General features: G+C 49.5%; 1 protein-coding gene across 3 annotated transcripts in view; it reads right to left on the bottom strand.

Annotated features, from left to right (window-relative positions):
* Nucleotides 1–23,090, bottom strand: part of INSC (INSC spindle orientation adaptor protein) — a 124,756-nt gene that overhangs the window by 19,796 nt on the left and 81,870 nt on the right. For all 3 annotated transcript variants that reach the window (XM_059069123.2, XM_067039450.1, XM_067039451.1), the window contains exons 7-9: nucleotides 22,926–23,051; nucleotides 6,785–6,956; nucleotides 2,304–2,482 (exon numbers count right to left, since the gene is read on the bottom strand). In XM_059069123.2, the coding sequence (XP_058925106.1) occupies nucleotides 2,304–2,482; nucleotides 6,785–6,956; nucleotides 22,926–23,051 (477 nt within the window). The remainder of the gene's footprint in view (nucleotides 1–2,303; nucleotides 2,483–6,784; nucleotides 6,957–22,925; nucleotides 23,052–23,090) is intronic.

Raw genomic sequence — 23,090 nt, forward strand, 5'->3', positions numbered from 1 at the left:
GAAGGTTCCCCATTCAGGGCTGAGGACCACACATTCAAAGGCCAATAATAACAGACAGTGGCTTCCATTTATTTCATACTTTCTGTGTGCCAGAAACTGTACCAAAAGTTTGTATTAGTTTATTCAATTCTTATTTTATCTCTGTGAAGTATGTATTAGTCAACCCCATTCACAGATGAGAAAAGTGAAGCCCGGAGTGAATTGCCCAGAGTTACATGATTATGTAGTAGAGAAGCTTTAACCGCATGTCATCTGATCCCCTAACCCCTGTTCTTACTGCCTCACTACTGGATTTTGTATGAAATGACCAGAGTTGGCTACAGGAGAGGTACTTGAAAGGAAAGGGACCTAAAATCAAGTCAGGTAGGTGAGAGACCTAGCAACTGGAGGCGTCTAGCTGAAGAAGAGAAGAGGAGGAACAAGGTGGATCATGCAGAGTAGTGAGCCCTCCAGTCCCATGCCCCACAGCCAAGGACAGTGACTGCAAAAGAGCCAGCCCCCCTCAGGAGCCAAGCAGCCAACAGCCAGCCCAGTGAGCCACCACTCCTGATCTGTTTGTACTGCCATACCTTGTCTTTATGGGGCTTGTCCAACTAAGAAGTGAGAGATTGAACAGGAAAGGAAGTCTGGAACTCCATCATGCAAGGCTTGGAAGACCAAATGGAAGATTTTGGATAATTCACTATCTGTGCTCTTCCTTGCAACATCGAGTTTGAAAAATAATGGTAGTCATCATTTACTGAGGACTTAGTAGGGACAAAGCATTGTATCAGGTCCTTTACATGTATTATCTCGCTTGCCCTCACAAGGACCCTGAAAGGTAGATGATAAAACCAACACCCAGGAGGCTGTGACTTCCCAAAGTCACCCAATTAATAAATGGCCCCAGACAAGATTGACATTCAGTCTCTCTGACTCCATAGCTCCACTACCTCCTCTTCATTTTCAGAGATGGCAGCAGATAAGAGTCAAAGACCAAGGTCTATGTCAGGCCAGGATTCAGTGCTGGCTAGCTACCTGTCAACCATATGGTTTGGGGGATACTCTCTTGAGCCTCAATACTCTTGTCTGTAAAATGCAGCAGATATTATCAGCTTCACAATATTAGTAGAACCCTCATACGCAAATGCTTATATACCAGAAATTCTCTCTGAATGGGAGTTTCTATGGTTGGCTGCCTTTCCACAGGTGATTCTAAAGACAAGAAAGAACGGATGAAGTGCCATCCTACTTCTTTCCTTTCACATCCTAAACAGGCATTTATAGAATTTCACCAAGGGTGCCAGCTCTGGGCTAGAGGCCTGAAGAAATCCTGGAGAAGTATAGAACACAGACCATGCCCTCAGGAGGATAAACATGAAATAACTGGAAAGGAATAAATATCATTGGAAAAGTCAACACTGCATTGTGAGGTTTGGCCTCCAAGAAAAGGATGATCCCAGGGAGCTGGGGCCGTCTGGGAAGGCTTTCCCAGAGTTGCTGGGGTAGGAGCTGGCACGTGAAGCTGTGGCAGCTTTGACTGGATGATGAGGCTGGAAGAAAGAGGTGGGTCTGGGGAGCTGGGGTGCAGACGGGGATGAGCTGGGTTGGAGGCTGGAGGATCATCTAACACAGAGTTCAGGCACCTGGTTGAATTTACAGAGAACTAAAACCCACCAATCCTCTGCCCCCACCTCTGGAAGAGAAATGGGAGGCTGAGTATAGCAGAGGTGGCACAGGATGGAATTCCATAACCTCAGAGCTCAAAGGCCATTGAAAACCCCCTTGTTCAATGTTTTCAAACACATTTAGTAGTAAAATCCGTTTTCCTCAAACAAGACTTTACATGGAGCTCAAATATACAGAAAAAAATAAAAAAATTGAGACTGATATAGGGGTTGAGGCCCAGAAGAAAGGCTCTGCTCCAAGACCCTGTTTCACAGAGGCAGAGAAAGGAAGAAACTCGCTGCACGTATAATGTCAGACAGGCAGGCGCCCACACGGCTGGATACAGACCTTTGGAGGAGGTCCAGGGATCTTCCCATGGCACCTCTCTGCCTCTTAGGATGGACAGGTCTGGATGGAGACGGAGGAAGTCTCTCTAGTGGTTGGGATGGGAGAGGAGGGTGGGAATGGGCTTGTGGAGATGCTCCAAGGGCAACAAGGCATGTTGAAAACATCTTCCTTTACCTTCCCCCAGATTGCTACTAACAGGACCGACAGTGAGCTGCAGCCATGCTGCTGCCCAGAACCTAAGCCCTGGCCTCCTGCCCTCTGACTTCGCACTTACAGGTTCTGGGCCTGGTCCCCCCTGAGCTGCTCACCTGGTCCCGGGTGTAGGGCGTGTCTACTCTCTGCTTGTCGCTGCAGGCCTCCAGGAGGACGCGGATGGCCTTCAGTTGCAGGAGCATCTCACAGGCCATCGTGTCAAAGAAGGTGATGTTGGCAAGGGCCGCAGAGGCCAGCAGGAAGACTTCCCCAGACGAGGCCTCTTGGCACAGTTCTGGATGGTGAAGAGGAAGAAAACAGCTTCACTGCCGAGCGCTTTCATATCAGTTACCTCATTTGGTTTCCACAATAGCTCTGGGAGAAAATTTGGGCAGGTGTTATAATTCCCATTTTACAGATGAAGAAAGTAGTTACTGGAGAGGGAAATGTATCTTCCTACATAAGTAGCAGGGCTGGCATTTGAAACCTTATATGTGCGTCCTAATCATTCCATCCAACAGGTATTTACTGAGTGAACACTTGGTACCTGCCACCCTGGTGTTTCGGGATGGGCTGGTGAACAAAACAAGTCGGGTCTTTGCTCCTGTTAAGCTTACGTGCTACTAGTGGGCAAGACAAAAAGAATTTTTAAAAAGCTAATATAAATAACTGCAAACTAATAAATGTGAAGGAGGAAATAAACAATTGCTAAGACGGAGAATATCTAGAGGCCCGTTGGGTGAGTAAGGAAGGTCTCCCTAAGAAAGTGACTTTACTGCTGAGACCTGAGGGGAAGAAAATGAAGCAGTCATGAGAATATTGGGGGGAAGGGCATGTTCCAAGCCAAAGGAACAGAATGTACAAAGGCCCTGAGGCAGGAAAGAGCTCCTCGTCCACGTGTGTGTCTCCAGTAGCGTACACTAGACCTGCTGAATTTGCCTTGAAGAGGAGGCTGAAGTTAAAACATAAAAACACTACCTCTCCAGCTGCCATTAGCAAAGTTTCAGGATTTCCTTTTGGTCCCAGGATAAGGGTCACCTGGCTGCAGAAAAGTCCTACACCAAGCCCCTGAATGTCAGGCTTTTTCTCTCTGATCCTAGTGGCCGTAACCCAATCCTAACCATATCCCCCCACTTACCATCTGTAATTGTACTGAGGGTCTTTAAGGAGGAGAGGACCACCCCCAAACCCTGCATCCCTTCCCCACCTAACACATTCCCCCATGGACTCCACATGACCTAGAATGGACTCCTGCCTTGGAGAAGGCATAAAAGGATCCATGGTGCTGCCCACCCAACTCAATGGACCTGACTTCTGACCCTCAGCTCCAACTTGACCGCTAATCAAGGTGCTTCCTGGGTCCAGGCCCCTGCTACTGACAGCACCTCTATGAAAATATAGGAAGAGAGGGCTTCCCTGGTGGCGCAGTGGTTGAGAATCCGCCTGCCAATGCAGGAGACACGGGTTCGTGCCCCGGTCCGGGAAGGTCCCACATGCCGCTGAGCAACTAAGCCCGTGAGCCATGGCCGCTAGGCCTGCGCGTCCGGAGCCTGTGCTCCGCAATGGGAGAGGCCACAACAGTGAGAGGCCCGCATACCGCAAAAAAAAAAAAAAAAAAAAAAAAAAAAAAAAAAAAAAAAAAAAAAAAAAATAGGAAGAGAAGCCATACGTCAAGAAAACAGCCACAAGAGAGAAAGAAAGCTTTAGGGGCAGAGTTGAGCTGTGTTCTATCCTGACCTCTAGTTCTTGCTTCCAAAGAGTCTACTTCTAGGTTCTGGCATTAAACCTGGCACCTCTTGGCACCTTCCAGTGCATGCAGTTTCTGGCCCCTGCCTTTAAAGGGACAGAAAATAGAGTTAGTTGAACCCTTGCAGTGTGTCTTACACAGTGCCATTAATTTCTGAGCACCCTTAGAGCAGAAAGTGGTCGCCTTCATTTAGATGCAGAAGCTGAGACTCAGAGAAGCTGGTAGTAGCAGAGGCATCTACCTCTGACTGAGTGTTAATTCTGTGCCAGGCACTGCTGTACATTCTTTACCTCACTAACTCATTCCATCCTCAAAATGACCCAATTTTTTATCACAATTTTATAGATGGAGGAACAGAGGATTCAAATGTTAAATGATTTTCCCAAAATTGTGGAACTGAGGAAGGATGGTAATTTGGGAGGGAGGGGGCTGGAATCAAACTGCTTGACCCCAAAATCCCCACTCTTTCTACATTCCAGGCTGCCTCTTGTCTCTAGGCCTCTTTGCCTCATTCCCAGTGATGCTCCTGTAGATCTAGTTTCATTTCTATCAGGAGGGCAATGCCTGCTTCTGGGCAATGCTGCTCTCCACAGCCCAGGTATGACTATTAAAATACTTAGCGTCTTGATCTAGCCACCCTGGGCTGGGGCAGCACATTAGCCAAGGAATTAAGAACTCTGATTTCCCCTTTCCAATGACTGCTTTATCCTCTGATCTGGGGGAAACCACTAGGGTCAGCCCTTCCACGCCACCTCCCTACATCCAGAGTTTGGGGTAAGACCATACAACTCACAGCCCACTTTGTTGCAAGAGTTCTTCTAGGTCCGAACACCCACCCTCATTCTTATGAGTCACCATTGCTGCCAACACAGCAATTATTCACACAACCATCTAAGTGCCTTTTAATTTTAATGCACATTTATTTGAACTACAGGCTGAATCACCTGGGGTGTGTTAGGAAGATTAAATTGAGGATTCCAGTGACTCATTTATAAACGTTTCCAAGGAATGGCAAGAAATTGGAGGACTATTTCCCCCCAAAGAACAGAGCCCTGGCTACCTGCCCAGGAGATAAATCCCATCTGCTGACTCTCAGAGCAGAATCCACCACGCATCTTCATCAGGGTGAAATAAATAGGGAGACTCCTCTCCTCCGGGGAGAAATCCAGCCCGGGCAGAGTAGACATGGACATATGGCAATAATGAAAGGATGTTTGGAATACATATGTTTTGATTTAGTATTTGCTATCATTTACAAACTGGGAGGTTTTCCATAAAACTTAGGATTTTTGTCTTTTTTTAAAAATTGACCTTTCCTACGTGGCAACAATGAACTGGAATTTATCAGTGATTGCCCCTCTTTAGTCATTGCACGTGCTTTTAAATTTAACACAGGACTCAAATCTCCTTATTTTCTTCTTCCATCTGGCCTCTTCACCTCATTCATGTCTCCTGCCTGGCTCTGGCACATGACTGAGTACAACACCGCTGGCATAAGTGAATCCTAACACTGTTATGTGGCCTTGAGAAAGTTCCCCAACCCCTCTGGGCCTAGGTTTCTTCTCTTATAGGGTGGGCATTGAACTTGATGGCCTCTTGCGTTCCCTCCAGCCAAGACTTTGAACAATTGGCTCCCGTGTTTTCTCAAATTTGAATCAATGTAGATGTTGACAAGCTGATTTCTCCCAGCCTGGCCTGTGGATGCCACGACCACAGTAACTAGAATCAGCCATTAAATCCATTTAACTGATGCTTCCTGTGTGCAAAGTACTTGCAGATCTGAAAATTCTAGCGCTAGAAGGAGCCTTGAGAGAGACAGGTCCTGACCCCTTGTTTCCTATAATAGGAAAATTGTAAAGTGAGCTCTGCAATGTGACATGGCAAATGAGGTGCAGAATCTCGCACAGCCTGCACAGGGCTGCCAGTCAAGAGCTTTCTGTTGGATGGATTTATCAAAGACAAAAACCCAAGTCCAAGTGTTCTGACTCCAAGTCCACTGTTCTGGGCTGCTCCTAAATTTGTGCTATTCCAGACGTTCCCAACCCTGCTTTGGTACCTCCAAGCACCAACCCTAAATTTCCTGATGAGATCAATTTTCATTCAGTTTCAATGAGATAAAGTTAGAGAGACAGTGACAGAGAAAGGGATGGAAGTAGAAACCCAGAGCATTACCAGAACTTATCAAAGAAGGGATGTGGTTTGCAAAACAGGTTTCCTGAGGATTGTCATCCAGGTGGGTCCTCCGCGTTCCTGCAGGTCTGCAGGAAGATTGCCTTCTAACTATGGGGCTCTGGTTCCCCTGCCAGGAGCGCACACGTCTGAATAGGGGACCCTAAGAGAGTCAAAGTTCTCAGGGCCCCAGGAAGTGAGGCCAGTGGTGGAACTGCAAGCAGCAGGTGGTGGGGAACAGCTGCTCTCTGAGAAGCCGCTCGCACCCAGTCATTGCTGCCACCTTCGCTGGGTACCGGGTACCACAGACTGAGATTTCAGGAACAAAGCGCATCAGAATCTCTCTGGATAAGGATCTGAACCTCAACATTTGAGGCCTCACTCTTCCCTGGGGCTTGTCCTGTTCTCCTATTTGAAAGGCCAATTGATCCCAATCTGAACTCAATTCAAGGAGCTTCTTGGAGGGCTGCAAACATTTTAATAGAAGACTTGACAACAAAGCTCTTTAAGGCGTGACTCTGATACTTCAATGGTGGGATTTCAGCTAGTGTGATCTCTGTGCAGGAGATATGTGGGTGCAGTGAGGGGGGGGTGGACAGGGAGACCTTCCTGTCCTTCTTAAAGACAACTGTGACATGGCCCTCCTCACCCAACAGTCCCCTCCAGCCCCAGATGACTCACTAACGAGAGCTGTCACAATCTCCTCCATGCTCTCCAGGAAGCTGCTGAGGTGCTGGGTGAAGGGCAGGTGTGGGGAGGTGACTTGGGCGACCACAGCCGCAGCCTCAGCCCGCGTGGCTTCTGAGTGGCTGTTGTCAGTCAGGATGTCGGCCAAGCACAGAACACCATCCACCTGCAGATGGAGAGAGGGCACAGCCCTGTGCATCCTGGGAGAGCACAGGCTCAAGATAATAATGAGACAGACCCACAGTCCAGCCTGGACCCCAGTGACTCTGGAGGCTTATCCTTTGGCTCCAAAGAGATCACTGACCTCCCATGGCATCTCAGACAGTGGACATCAGCAGGCGTCCAGGGGCTAGGCCAGGGCATCCACCACGGCGAATCGTAGTAGAAAGAACAATCTCTTAGAAATCTCACATCCCTGAGTTCACATCCTAGCTCCCTCTCGCTTGGTCACTCAGCCTCTCTGAGATTGTTTCCTCATCCACCAGCAAGGTGTGAGGAGTTAAAGAGATGAAGCAGGTGATGCTGGATCCAGAAGCGATGCTTAACAATGTCGGCCCCCTCCTCCCCTCCTTGGGTCAGCAGTAGGCTGAGCTCAGCATCTATCTTCCCGCATCTTGTCCTCCACCACCTTCCCCCGCAGAGAGAGGGCTGCTCCCCTGGAGGCCTTGTTCTCTCTGCCCCACCAGAGAGAAACAGACCTGGGCAGAGTGGAACCTGAATGCCAGATAAAGACTGCAGCTTCCAGTTCTGCCCCAGTCGGACCTGCTCTTGGCATAGTAACTTCTGCTTACTGAGCGCTTGATATAGGCCAGCTGCGCTGTGCATGTGTTACTACACCATTAATCCTCATAACAGCCTTCTGAGGGCAGTGCTGTTATATACAGTGTATGTGTTATTATACCATTCATCCTTTTAGTAACCTTCTGAGGTCAGTGTTATTATTATCTTCAATTTACAGATGAAGAAACTGAGACACAGAAAGGTTCATTGACTTACCCAAGATCGCAGACTTTAAAAGCAGTTGGTTTGGGATTTGAACCACAACGGTCTAGCCTCAAAGCCCACGGTTTTGAAGAGGCATCACACTGCCTTCTACGACGTGACACCTGAGCTCAGACCCCAGCCTCCAGCAAAGGTGAGCAGGTGAGATTTGTTTAGAGAAAAGGCAGTAACTTGCCAAGGCTAGCTCAGCAGTGCTCCTGCAGCCCTTTGACGCCCCAGGACACCCTCCTGCCTGGGGACCCTGCCACCAAGGGCCAAGGAGACCTTCCCTTGTGAGGGATCGGAGTGCGGAGGGGCGAGGCAGGGAAAGAGCCAGGGTGAGGTGAGGTGAGGAGGAGCCCGCGCTGCTGCCCTACACCTGCCGAGGGCCCCGGGCTCCCGTCCCTACTCTCTTACTTCCTGCCACTCAGGGCTTCGGCTGCTCTCCAGAGGCTGCATTTTGTTTGACTAATTACCCCCACCATGTTCTGGGCCTCCCTTAAATGCTCTTGGGAGCCTCAGGTCCATTAATTGTGAAAGCGTTTGGCAATCTCAGACTCAAAATAGACAAATGTGGAAACAGGAGCCCGGGGAACTGTCCGCAATAAAACTCACCTGGATGTGCTTAATAAAAGAGCAAACAGGAGCCAGCGGCCCCTGCAGGACTGGACTCGTGCCAGGTGTTTGACTAACAGGTCTCACCTGGGCCCAGGGAAGGACATGGGGGCTACTCTGGGCCTAGAAACAGGGAGCACCCCTCTTACCGCCAACCTAAGATGACTCTTAGGCTTATCTGGTTGGTCCCCTTCCTCCTTCCAGCACCATCCCAGGCAGTAGCTAGGGAGCAACAGGGTCGCTAGTGGGGGAATGTCTCAGCCAATCGTATTCCCTAATCTCTTCCTGGATGCAGATGGAGTTGCATCTCTGACCCAGTTGGGAACGCTGGTCAGACCCAAACCTAATCCCCACCATCTGCTGGGAGATGGGCCAATCTGAACACACCAGAGAGGCCAAGAGGTTGATGGTCCCGGAGGGTCTGTGTCCCCAGGCCCCGCACACTAGGCTTGCTTCCCAGCCCAGACTGCCACTCAGCAAACTCACTGAGTACAGTCTTCCTGAGCACATGCTGAGTGCCAGGCTTTGCTCTGGAGCAGTGGGGCAGGGACAAGTGACACGTCCTCAGATGACTATTGCACAATGTCACTTCTGGTGAGGATGCTCCGTAGGACACCTCCTGGAAGCCACTCGGACTTAATGCCCACACCCCAGCTCGGGGAGGGTGGCCCTCCTCGGAGCTCATGTCCAGGCACATCTACTGTCGTAACAGAATTCATCACTCTGGATGGCCATGTTTCTCCAAGTGGCATCTGTGGATGATACCAAATTCACTAAGAGTTTCTTCAAAACGCATTCCTGGGCCGCGCCCAGACCTATTCAACCAGGCCCTCTGGCAAGGCCTGGAATCTTCTTTTTAACAAGGTCTGAAGCTGACTTTATACACCGGCAATTTGGAGAAGCACCCTAGGATGTGATTCTCCACTCCCTTTTCGTCTGGCTGTCTCTGACATCTTCCTGGAAGCTCTGCAAGCCTGGGGACCACAGCTTGTGTACCTGTGACTTCTCCAGGCCTTGCACATAGTAGGTTTTCAATAAAGGGGAAAAAATGCAAGAGAGAAAATGGGACCTAGGTGTGTCCTAAGTGAGGACACACTTTAGACAAGTGAAGGTAAAGAAATGGCATTGCAGATGGAGGGGATATCGTATGCGCAGCCCACTATAGGAATGGGCAGCTTTGGAGAACAGCCGGCTTGGGTACATGGATTCCACAGGTTCCTGACCCCAGGAAAGTGACCCTGGATTGTCATGTGGGCCAGCTGCCCAGGCCTCTGGCTCTGATGCCACTGACTGGCCACTTGGTCTCCTTCCAGCAAACTGCCACCAGCCCAGATTGAGCTCCGTATCCATCACTATCTCAGCAACTCCAACCCAGTCCAGCTTATCAAGCAGAATGCCCTGAGGGGCCCTCCACCACAGGGCTCTGGGCCTCCCAGTGCCTGAACCAATTCCTGTAGCGTCAGAATATGCACAGGCTCAGGCTTCCCTGGTGGCGCAGTGGTTGAGAGTCCGCCTGCCGATGCAGGGGACACGGGTTCGTGCCCCGGTCCGGGAAGATACCAAATGCCGCGGAGCAGCTGGGCCCGTGAGCCATGGCCGCTGAGCCTGCGCATCTGGAGCCTGTGCTGCACAACGGGAGAGGCCACAACAGGGAGAGGCCCGCGTACCGCAAAAAAAAAAAAAACACAGGCTCTGGAGTCACACCTACCTGGGTCTGAATCCTGCTGCCATATCTTACTAGCCAGACAGTTTTTGGTACCTACTTTGAGCTTTTATATATAATGGCAATAAAAATACCAACCCCAGAGGATGCCGAAATCTGGAATTGTTAACTAAGAGGGTGCATGTACAGTGCCTGCCACATGGTGGCGCGATCACTCCACCTTATCCCCACCTGGTGGTTGCAGTCATCTCTCCTAGACTTGGGGCCCTGAATCCTAGCTCGCCTCACTTTGCCTGCCCCAGCTGAGGTCTCCCAACTGGGCTTCTCTCCAGGGCTCCTTTCTGCAGGCTCCTCTAGGCCTGAGACCCCATGGAGAACCTCAACCCTGTAGGTCGGGGCCCACAAGTTTACCTGCTTGCTTGGACAGCTTTGGGTCATGCAGCCCAGAACTAGAACTTCTAAAAGGTCAGTGATTCCTCTTTTAATACCTGACCAGGAACAATAAGATTAATAATTACAATTCCTGAGAAAGGAACAGAGGGAAAAAGTACCACCCATGCATCTCTAATGTTCAACAAACAGTAACTGAGCACCTCATCCTGATAGATGCTAAACTAGGCAGACTGATACAGAGATGGATCAGGAATAAAATAAGAGATAGAGAAAGACAGACACATAGAGAAACCAAAGGTGGGGGGTGGAGGGAGAGATCATATGCTTAAAAGGATTTGGGAACTTGACTGGTACAAAACCCAGCCTGCCCATTCCTCTCTTATTTGGCCTTTCTGAATCACCTCCCGGTGCTGAGAACTCTATCTAGGCCTCTCTCCTTCCTGGGCCTCCACAATACCCACTTTTGGGCTCACCTCCTCCTAGCTAATTGCTTCTTAGCCACAGGTTTTGCCATCAGCCCACTTTGTACCACCTCAGTCAATAGCACCCAAACCCAATTGGCCTCAATGACTCACTATGATGACCCCCTAGCCCTCCAGCCCTGACCTCCTTTCCCAAGATCCATATCTACATTTCCGGCCTGCTACTGGGTCTCTTGATGTTCAGTTCTAAAACTAATTTTCCGGGATATTTCACAGGCATCTCAAACCCAGTTCACTTTCAGCTGAACTGCTCATCTTCCCTGCCTTCCCTCCTCGCTCCCTCTCAGACCCAGGTGAGAAGTCACCTCCTCTGTGAACATGCACCTTCCTCCCCCAGGCAGAGGGTCTCTGTTCTCCCAGCTGCCACACCACTCTGGTGTGCCCACAACTAGAGCACTTACTGTGTTGGATCATCCTCCCCAGCTTACATGCCCATCCCTGCACTAGATCTGAGCTGCTCAGAGAAGCTCCTGTACTGAATCTTCTCTGGTCTCTAGTGCCCAGCTGAGGCCTGACACACAGTGGTTAACTTGGGAAGTGTGGGCCGAATGATGAGGAAACAGAGGCACAGGGTGGAGAAGAGACTGCCCAGGCCATGAAGCAAGGTAACACCAGGGCCGGAACTCCCATCCTGGTCTCCCCGCTCCTGGCCCTGTGGTCCCTCTGTGGGGCCTCTGGTGGGGCAACATAGGAAGAAGCTGGTGAGAGGGCCAGGTCAGTGAGGGCTGCTCAGCTCAGCTCCAGGGAGGGCCTGGGAGTAGCCCAGCCTGAGCCAGCTTCCTCCAACCCTGATCCCATTTCTGGAAAGTCTCCATCCCCAAACGTCCACCTCCCATCCTCAGTCATAAACTTAATGATGCCAAGAGAACAATCTAATCAAAACACTTTCACATCCCTAAAGAAATTGCTTCTGGAAGCACTTAGAGGTAATTAGCTTTTGCCTAGCATGGAATGGGCCTGGGCAGAGGACAAGCTTTCCTCATGGGAGGGTGCTCACGGGTTGGTGAGGATGGTCTGGCCTGGTCACTACCTGGGCCGTAGGATTGATGCAACAGGAATCTGCTACAGAGGGGATGGGTGGACTCGGAGAGTCTCCCTGAGCAGTGGGAGAAGGAGCGTGGAAACCACGCAGCTGAGGAATCCAAGTGTACTGTAAACATCACATCCAATTTATGAGCAATGTCCTCCTACTGGTTTTTGGAAAAGCATCAGTGGTGGCTTTTATGTGACTATCGAAGGAACACTGGCTAGTATACAAAGGCCCATCATATATCACTGGTGCTTGTCTGCTCCTTCCTAATTCCTTTTTGCATGCTTACTTTTCAGGGAAAGGCAGAGGAGTCGATTGTTGTAACAGATAAACAGATTCATGCAAATGCAGTGATAACTCAGCCTCAGTGGGGGAGCATGACCTAAAGACCTCCCACATTTCCTCCTTCACCTTTCTGTGCACTTGGACACCAAAAGCCTGCAGAAAAAAATAAAAGACAAGTGGGAACCACAAAGCAGTTGGAACCCTGCTCATGGATGGATCTGTCTACACAGAGTATAGCCAAAGGGAAAATTCAGGCACAGTCAGAGAGGGAAACAGGGTCATGCCCGAGGAAGCAAAGACAAGTGGGCCAAGGGACAGGGCAAAACATTCGGTGGAATAAAGGAACCCACGGGCCAGAAGCAGGATCTGATGAGGGCAAGGTTCAGGACAAATTCTGTGAACAATGTAAGGGGTTAAAGGCTCACTTTATAAAATGATGTATTTGTTCTAAGTAGTGGTGGTAGAGCTGGGAGCCCAGCAGAAAGCCATAGAAAGTGAAACGGGCCTTCAGGAGGATAACACTATCTTCCTCCCAAATGAACACGTCCAGACCCCACTCAACTTCTTTTGCTTTTTCAAACAAGAATCTTTGATTAAAAGCCAAATGTCAAAATAGACAAAAACAAATATGAATATGTAATAGGGAACGGAACAATGGATGAAAAGGATTATATAACCAGCTTGGCAGCAAAGTCTGTGAGGTGAGTTATTGAGGTGGAAAGAAATCAAGAATTAAATCACTTAAGAATATAAATGGAAAATAATTTCCGTGTCAAGCAAGTGATTTTCCTTAAAACAGATTGTTGAAAAGATGCTCTGGAGGCATTGGGTAGTGGAAGGAGTGGAGTTTGTGAGAAGGTATCAAAAGGTCACTAAGAAAAAGTTCATTTCCCTTTGGGTGAGAGTTACTAGGCATGTGCTGATGTGAAAGTACCAAGTTTTCAGCAAAGCACTACTGGCAAAGCCGGGATCTGAACTGTGTCAATGGGCTTCTAGGGCAGTGATTATTTACCTGGTTCTCAGATGATTAGAATCATATGGGGAAGTTTTAAAATACTAATGCCTGGGCTTCACTACCAGTAATTCTGATGTAATTAGTCTTGGGTGGAGTCTTGGCATCAGTATTTTTAAAGACTCCTCAAGTGACTCTAATGCAGATCCTGGGTTAAGCACCTCTCTTCTAGAGATAGCTGTGGTACAGTGGAAGTTGCACAAGCCTAGGAGTAAGAAAAACCTGGGTTCGTAACTCAACTGTGCTACTTGCTGACTTGGCGACATGAGCAAGGTACTCATCTTCTCTAAGCCTCAGTATTCTAATCCTTAAAATGATAATATCCACTTAATGAAACAGTGAATGAAATATCAAAAGCATTCCCCCTGAAATCAGTAACAAGACAGAGATAGCCATTATGGCCACTCCTATTTAACATTTTACAGTGGCCCTAGCCAATGCAAAAAGACAACAGAAAGAAATAAAAAGGTATAATGATTACAAAAGAGAAAGTGAAACTGTCATAATTTATAGATCACATGATTGTGTACATGTGTACATAATCCAAACCTGTATAAAATCCAAAAGAATCTACACACCATTAAAATTAATAAGTGAATTTAGCAAGATCATTAGATATAATATTCAAAATTGTATTTTCTATGTATTAACAACAATTAGAAAATTAAACTTTTTAAATAACACTTACATTAGCATAAAAACATACCTAGGAATAAGTCTTTAAAAAGATATGCAAAATGTCGACACTAAAAACTTAAAACATCGCTGAAATTAAATACAGTCTATATAAGTAGACAGGTATGCCGCATTTATTGACTGGAATACCCTATACTGTTTAAGAAGTCAATTATCCCAAAATTTATTTACAAATTTAAAGAAATGCCAATCAAAATCTTAAATTATATATAGAAATGTAAAGAACTTAGAATTACCAGGATAATCTTAAACAAGAACAAAAGTGGAGGATCTATACAACCAAATATTAGAATTTATTATAGACTACAGGGACTCAGCCAGTGCCATATTGGTACAAGGATGGAAAGAAAGATTAACTGAACAGAAAAATAGGCCAGAAACAGACTCATACCTGTGTCATCACTTTACCTACAACCAAGGCACCACTTTAATTCAGTGGTGAAAAGACGGTCTTTTTGATAAATGGTGCTGGCTCAATTGGATATCATATGGAAAAACACTGAATCTTGAACACCAAAAAAATTTAATTTGAAATAGATCATTGACCTAAATGTGAAAAGTAAAATAATAAAGCTCCTAGAAGAAAATATAGGAGACTCTTTTCATGATTTGGGGGAACACAAACCTTTCTTAAATGGAGACAAGAAGCACTAACTACAAAAGAAAAGATCAATAAATTGGACTTTATCAAAGTTAATTTCTACCCATCAGAAGACACCATTAAGAGAATGAAAAAGCAACCCACGAACTGAGAATATGTATTCTCAATACATGTATCTGACAAAGGGTTTGTGTGTAGAATATGTATTTTTGAAGCTTATAAATTGATAAGAAAAACAACTCATTTATGTAATGGGCAAAAGTGTCAAACAGACATTTCACAGAAGATAACCGAATGGTCAATAAGGACACAGAAAAATTGCTCAAAATTATTACTTGTCAGGGAGATGAAAATTAAAACCATCATGAGAGATCACTATATGTTCAAGCAGGCCACAAGCAGGACACTGCATGTCCAGCTATCACAAGGCTTCAAACTAATTATCTGTACTTTTTTTTTTTTTGGCCATGCTGGGCACAATACATGGGATCCCCTGTACCCCTGCAGTGGAAGCACAGAGTCTTAAACACTGGACTGCCAGGGAAGACCCAAACTAATTATTTGTACTTTTAAAGTAGCCCAAGGGAGAATGAAACACTTCTTTGGAAACTGTGTGTTCATTATCTGTGTGGGTCTTTTCATTGCCTCTCTTTCTCTTGTCCTATAAGTCTCTTCCTCTTTCTCATCATTCTTCCCTCTCCTCGTCTCTGTGTGTGTGACCAAAGGACCCACCACCTGTTATCAAGGGATGGTGGATGCTGGTTCCTGCTGCCTCTGTGCTTTGAGGGCTAGCCTGCTCTGTGCTGTTGGTGCAGGCTGTTCCCAGGAAATGGGCCCTCCCTCATTAAATTCTGCCCCGAAACCTGCACATTCTATCTTCCCTCAATCTCCTCACTGTCTCCCCTCCCTGCTATAGCAACTTCCTTTCCCCTGCTGGCCTCCGAGCCGGCACTGGCCCTACTCCAGAAGCCAAGGGGAAGCCAGTGCTGATGGTGCAGGCCTCACCTCTGCACCCTGTTCAGTGCCCTGAGCAGCCCTGGCTTCCTTCCCTGCGGCACAGCCTCCCTTCTCCCCAACACAAGCGGCGTGGCCGGGCTGCAGCTGTTGCTCTTTTCCACCAGATGGCGCTATTGCACAGCTCATGGGGACCCGAGGCCCGGCTGAGCTGAGCCTTCGCCCGCTGCTGCATTTAGGACTGAGGCTGCCCTCTCCAAACTCAGGTTTGGAGTGCAGCACAGCCCCGGAGCCAGCAGGGCCTTCCTTCAGTCTGGACGATACTGGCCCCTAATCTCTAAGTGAATCTGACAGGGAGAGGAGGGGGGAGCGGGGCAGAGTGCCTAATTCTGTTCTCTCCTCTTCACATCCTGGCCTCCCTCAAGTCCCCCCACCCATACCCTCAAGGCAGATGGAAGGGGTTGGGAGACTTGGCAGGTGGGGAAGGGAATGAGCCACACCCCTTCTAGAAAGCCCCTTTGCAGGGCTGAGGAAGGTGACGGTGTCAGTCCCCACTTCTGTCTGCCTGTCCACAGTCACAGCACAGACAGCTGACCTGGCACCCTCGGGTTCTCTGCACAGTCCGCCATCCAGGGCAGTTGAAGGCCCACACTTGGGGGCGTGAGAGCTGGTGGAAGCTGATAAGGGTAGGTGGGTTGAGCCCCAAAGAAGGGTGAGGAGACATCTGGATCTCATTCAGAGGCATTTTCTCTCTCCCTCTCTCTAGGAGCTACTACAAGGTAAAGAAGGGGCTTCAAGTCAAATTAAGCAGAGTTCTTGTCTGGCATCCATAGGTCCTCTCTCCCCACCCAGCCTCACTTGCTTATTTAGAACTGACTCCAGGAAGATAAAGTAGCTGCCTCGCTCTGGAGTCTGCACACGATGGTCCTTTTTGGCTAATGGGGTGGGGGGCATAGCAAACTGAACCTATAAGCAAAAATGGGGTTCTCAGCCCCAGGCTCTGCCTCTGCCAGTGTCTCTATGCCTTCCAGACTCAACTTTCCCTTCTGTAAAATGGGCATGACCATCTCTCCCTGCCTTCCTTGCAAAATGATCGTTTGAACCAAGTGAGCAAAAGGATGAGAAAAACTGCTTTACTTTTTTTGCAGATATGACTTATTTCTGACCATCTGCAGCCCTACAAGGAGCAAGCAATGGAGAGAAAGTCCTGTAAAACAGCAGCTAGAGAGACAGAGCCTCCCCACCATCCCCCAGAAGCCACTCCCTCCTGCCCAGGGTCTCTGGGTCCAGGCCTCCCTGTCTGCAGCCTGGCCCTTCAGATGTAAGGGCATCTCAATCGCAAGAAGCTGCCCCAGGAAACGGGGGTGAGGTGAGAGAGCTGCCTGGAGACGGGCAGCAGTTTCTCCATCCCTCGCCACTGATGCTTTTCTTCTCAGACTTGAAGTTGAGCCCCCCCTCCTCTCCCTGCTGCTCCTCATTAATTTCTCCATCGATTTTCATTAAACTCTCCTCTTGGCTCCAACACAGGATGAACTCCTTATTTGAAAAAATGAAATAAGAGGGAGGGGGTGGGAATAAAAAAAATCTCTTTTGAAAGCAAGATTGTCTCTGGTCTCAAGGCTGGAAGAGGCAATTACTAGAACCGTCTTGGAGGTTGTCTGAGGCTGTCTGAGCATTGGGTTTGGAATGCCCCCCACCCCTTACGGCCCTAGATTCTAGGTTCCCTGGACCCCAGTCCCCAGTCCAGCTCTAGTCTCCAGCCCCCCAATCCTGGCCCCTGGCTCTGTCCAACCTTGACTTCTGCACCAACAGTGCCCTGATGGTCCCATTACACACTCAGAACAACCTGGAACTCTGCCAGGGCCATGGCAAAAATCCCAGGACTCAGGCTTTCTGGGAGCATTGCAGGATTTTCCCCAGACCAACCTGAAAAGGTGAAGACAAACAGGCCAGGAAAGAGGGAAGGGAAACAGACACAGGCGATTTCTTCCTCCAAGCAGGCCCCACATGCATTGCTGCATCACATCACCATGGCAGCCCCACGGAGGAGGTGTCGTCCCGTTATATAAAGAGGAAACCGAGGGTCAGAGAGGACTCGCTTTCTAGCCCCCTGTCAGCCTCCCCCCAAACCAGCAGTTCTCCCCCTTGGTAATGCCAGTCTTTACTTCCAGCTCTACTCCGCCCCAAGGCTACCCTGACCAGTCCAGGTGGGCTAGGTCACCTGGCCACCAGACGGAGTTGGGTCCACCTGCTCTCACTGGGCTGTGTGGCTCTGAAGCCCTCACTCCCTCCTTGGCCCTCATTTTCTTCATCCCATCTTCTCCAAAGTGGATCTCAGAGAACACTGCCTCCTCTTCTGGGCTCCCCCAATTCACTGAGCACGGAGTTCCTAAAAGACTTAGAGCCCCACTGGCCTACCAGCCAGCTGTGGAGTCCCTCTGCCGAGGCCACTTTCCCCTGGCCTGCCCGGGAGCTCCACCTTGGTCCTCGGGGCCCAGCTCCACTGCTCCCTTGCTGCTGCCTTCACCAGCACCCCAGCCTGCGGCTTCTGATGGCCATGGGTCTACCACTTGGCCAGCCCAGGTGGGAGACAGGGAACACAGCTGCCTGTCTCTCCTCCCAGATCCCAGCGCAGGGGCTGGGGAATGAGGGGTGACTGTCTGCTGAGGACACAGGACAGACTTCCTGAAACTTGCTGCCCCAGCAGGAGCACGATGGTGAGAGGCTGTGGGCAGGATGAACCAGACCTCTGAAAAGAAAGCGTGGAGCCTTGAAAGACCCTTCAGGCACCTCTGCAGAGGCCTTTGCTATGTCTTGACATCTTGCTGCTCCAGATCTGCTCGGGGAATTATCCACATCTGCCCTCTTCCCGGACCAATACCCAGAGCCTGGCTCCCTGGGAGCCATTGCCCTGCAGTCCCCACCTCAAAAGGTCCAGCTCTTCCCAGGGTCACAGAGTATAAAGAACATGGGCTTTAGAAACCAGCCAGACGTGGGTTTGAATACAAACTACACATTCATGAGCTGAGGGAACACAATCTCTGAGTCTCAGTTTCCTCACCTGTAAAATGGAAAGGTTGTAGGGACTCGTGCTCCAGCCCCACTGACTTCTCCCCAGTGTGCACTGGGCAGCATCTTTGGCCACGCTACCCCCTCCTGCTGGCGTGCCAGAGCTCTCTTCTCCACCAGACAGTCGTCTTCTTCAGGCCACTGATATTCAAAACCCCGGCAACCGGCATCACACCCGCCAAAATCAAAATAGCTACCATTGATTCAGTGCCTAGTGGGTGCCAGGCACCAGGTTACTGCAATCTATTTATCTCTGACAGCCCTGGGAGGTAGATTTCATCATGCGCATTTGACTGATGAAGAAACCACACCTCTGAGAAGTTAAGTAACTTGCCCAGGGAAACGTGTCCAAGTTCGTAGGTGGAAAAGGCTGAATTCCCATCCAGAACAGCCTGACTCTCAAAGGCCACAGTTTTCCCAGAGCTGGGCTGCTTCACGACGAATGTGTGATGACCGAATGAATTAGTAGCGTGATGAGATGGTGAGGGACTGAGTGAGCAGGCAAGGAAGCGAGTGAGTTGAAAGTAAGTGAACGACTGGATGACAGAGAAAGAAGAAACAGGTGACTGGGTGAATCTATGGCCACTCGAATGCCCCAAGCCCAACAGAGCTCGGGCATCACATAGCAGGTCCAAGGATGGGTGGGGTGTCTGGTGACCTGACTAGACTCACACTCCGCAGGGGTGTGTGCGTGATTTAATGAACCACTTTAAGGTTGGAGGGAAGCGGTGGTGGGTAGCCGCATGACAGAAATGGATTTTAACCAAATCCGGCACGTTTCTTGCTGCCAATTAATTACGGGAGACTCAGGGAGGAGGCTAGGCCAGTAAATCAGGGGGAGGCTGGGACTTTGACATTATCTAAAGAGGGCACAAACTGTGCCGGGTGAGGGGGCAGCAGGCGAAAGCCCCAGGGCACCTGCTCCCCACCTCGCCTCTGCCTTGCCTGTCATGCTGCGGCTTCTGCAAATCAGCCCGTCCCTGGATTTCTTCACCTTCCGTCCTAAACGTGGACAACAGCTGACCTCACCAGAGCATCTGAGGCCAGCGCTCAGCAGCCGGATCACAGAGCCCACGTGGGCAGGACCTGGGGGAGGGACAGGTGATCCAGGCCCTCCTGGGTGTGTCTAGAACATCTCACAGCTTTGGAAGCAACATGATGTGGAGGAAAAGAGCATGGTCCTTAGCCTCACGTATTGGAGTTGTGTCCTGGGTTGGCATATAATGGTTCATAGCCCAGGCTGACTCTGGCTCAGCAGAGCTGGGATTAAATGTTCTCCAGGCCATCTATTAGCTGTGTGCTCTTGAGCAAGTTGCTTCACTTCTCTGAGTCTCCCTTCCTTCTGCAAACAACATGGATGATAACAGCACCAATGGATTAACGATTAAGTGACACCATGAAAGGTGGGGGTTAACAAAGTGCTTGTCCAAAGCAAGTATTCAATAAATGTTATTATCCTTTTAATCATTGTCATGATGGCCTTATTACCTGACAGAACAGGGCTCGATAAACATTTTCTGTAGAGGACCAAATAGTAAATGTTTTTGACTTTGTGGGCCTCATGGTCTCTTGCGATTATCTAATTATGCTGTTGTAGAGAAAAAGCAGACCTAGAGAACACCTAAACAAAGGAGCCTGGCAGTGATCCATTGAAACTTTATGGATCAAAACTTTGAATTTCACATAATTTTCATGTGACACAAAATGTTCTTCTGATATTTTTACAGCCATTTAAAAATGAAAGAAAATTTCTTAACTCATGGGCTGTACATGCCAAAAACAAAACAGCAGGATGACTTCAGCCCACAGGCTGTAACTTGCCACCCCCTGAGCTAAAACATAAGCTCTAAGAGGATCAGGGGTTTTGTCTGTTTTGTTCACTGCTGTACTTACAGCACATAAAACAATGCCTGGCAAAGAGCAGACTGTCCATAAATGTTTTCTGAATGAATGAATTACGAGCTGTGTGATTCTGTGCAGATGTCACTTCACAGCTCTGGGCCTCGGTTTCTTCGTCTGTATAATGGGGATGCTTGTACACTCAAGGCAAGTATCAAATGGAATCAGGCTGCCTGTGAAGACACTTGACAAGCTCTGTGACTGCAGAGCTGTAGTAGCTGTTTCCGACCACACGGGGGCCCCTTTCTGACAAGACTCCCTCCTGCTCACTGTCAGGGACAGAGTTATTTCAGAAGTATCTGTGTATGGAAAGTAATCTGACCTGGAGGAGGGGAAAGCCCAGAGACGGTGACCTTCTCCTGTGCGAGTTGCGGGTGGGAGAATTAGGACTTTGGCCAGAAACAGCAAGGTGGTCCGAGTTTAGCTGCAGGGATTTTTTTTGGCAGTCTGAGAGTATCCATTAAACCAGTGAGTCAGCGAGGTCGACTGCGCATTAGACAAGCAGACGGGGTCCAAATCTTGGCTCCAAAACTTACTCTGTGATTTTAGGTGAGTCACTTACACTGGCTGAGACTCAATTCCTCGACTTCAAGGTGGAGATACTAGTGCTCACCTCACGAGGTTCTGGTGGGTTAATGAAGGGAATGCGTGTAAGGGGCTAGCTCAGCACGGGGCGCTTAGTAAGCCCTCAGGCGCTGAGTGTCCCCCGTCCTCTTGCTCGGTGGGTGGGGGCTGGCTCCCAGGCCGGTGGCCCATCTGGCCTGGGAAAGATGCATTGGCGCCCTCTGGCTTTGGAGCCCCGCGGGAGAAATTGCCTCCACAGCTTTCCCAGTTGCACAGGTTTTCACTCTGAGCAAAAAAAGTCCTGCTGTTTTTCTTCCCTGGATTGAGGTTTTCCTGCTGCTCTGCAAACTCTCTAAAGCCAAGAAATGCACTGCTTATGGAGAACTGGTGATTCTAGTCCCTTCTGCCTTTTCCTCCCCTTCTTTGTGCCAACCAGCATGAAAGAAGATGAGAAACAAACACGTCTGGCCATTTCCCACTGTCTAAGGAAGAAGATTTTATGGGAGAAGAGAGGATAATTCAACACATGAAGCTGGAAATGCTCAATGCATTTACTTCATGGAGTCTGTGTGTCTCACCACTGCCTCTCTCCTCCATTTTACCACCTAAGCAAGCACACACATACAAAGGCTTCTGACCCCATGGGAAGGGGGCACTCTGTCCAGGGGGCTGGCACTAGCTCCTTCACCACTTTGCTGTGTGACCTCAGACAAACTACTTCCCCATTCTGAGCCATAGCCTTCTCATCTGTAAGCTGAGCAGATTTCCCACGCACCCTCCATCCTCAGCTAAAAGCACCTCAGAGCCTGTGATCCTGTGACTCTGTCCCATAACCTGAGCAGATTTAGAAAGAGGCAGGGTAGAATGTAAAATGACCATCTGTTTAGGAGTCCAGACCAAAGTAAAGAAGTTGAGGGTAGGGTGGAGGTTTTCTGGGCAGCCAGGACCAGACTGTGGGACACGGATGCAGAGGAAGGGGAGCAGTTTGCTGTCCCATCCCCACTTAGACCAGTCACGAGAACAGACTCAAGGTACCTACCCCTCACCCTGCAGGCACCACAATTGTCACCAGGTCATACCAGGCCTTTCTATCTCTCTTCCATAGACAAAAATCAGCATCCTTCCTTGAAATGTGGTTGAGAAATCCCCCAATGTCAGCACTAGCCTCCCATCCCTCCTGCTAACATCCCTGAGGACCCAGCTGCAGGCTCAGACCCACTCAGGCAGAAGTGTTGAAGCAGCCTCAGCCCTACAACCTGGGGTAATTGGGAGGTGGTAGCTGGAATCGGTCATGTTGCCCTAGGCTGGCCTGGAGCTAGGGACCTGGGACTGTCAAGTCACCACCTTCCCTCCAATCCTGGCCACCCCCAGTGGTGTTGACCCATCATGTGCTTGGACTCCAGTTTCCCTTTCCCTTACCCAAGCCCTCTTTGGGTGGAGCCCACCTGCTCGCCCAGGCATGACGCCCACCCTGCTCATGCCTTTCCTGCCCCCAGAGGAGCTGGATCCTCTTCCTTCGGCTGGGGTCCTGCCACGAGAGAAGGACCAACTGCCCTTAACCTCGACACCCCTCCCCACCTGACTTGCCTGCTGTGTTCCCCCCCACCTCCCACCCTGCCGTGCCAACCAGGCTCTGTTGGCCACTCCACGCAGGAAGTGCTGAGTGTCCCTCTGGACCCTGCCTTTCCCGCTGAGGTCCTCAGTCTTGGCCCCCTTCATGTCTTCATCAACCACAGTCAAGATCCCAGCAGCCCCACATGAATGATGCCTGGGAACAGGAGGGACTCCGGGGACTTGCTCTCGCCAGACGTCCACCAGGAGGTCGCTCTCCCCGTTCACCCACCCGCTCAGGGACCTCAGGCCCCGCCCAGCCAGCCAGCTGCACCCTTACCTTCTCCAGCTGGTGGACACCCTCCTCCACGCAGCAGATGGAGGCCAGCGTGCGGAGCGCCTGGGGGTACAAGCACCGGAAACTGTCCTGCCGGCAGACCTTGAAAAGCGCCACGACCCCACCCTCCTGCCAAGAAAAAGAAAATGTCACATGAACTCACCGTGT

This window comes from Kogia breviceps, chromosome 7 (genome assembly GCF_026419965.1).
Source record: "Kogia breviceps isolate mKogBre1 chromosome 7, mKogBre1 haplotype 1, whole genome shotgun sequence".
In the NCBI taxonomy this organism is placed as follows: Eukaryota; Metazoa; Chordata; class Mammalia; order Artiodactyla; family Physeteridae; genus Kogia; species Kogia breviceps.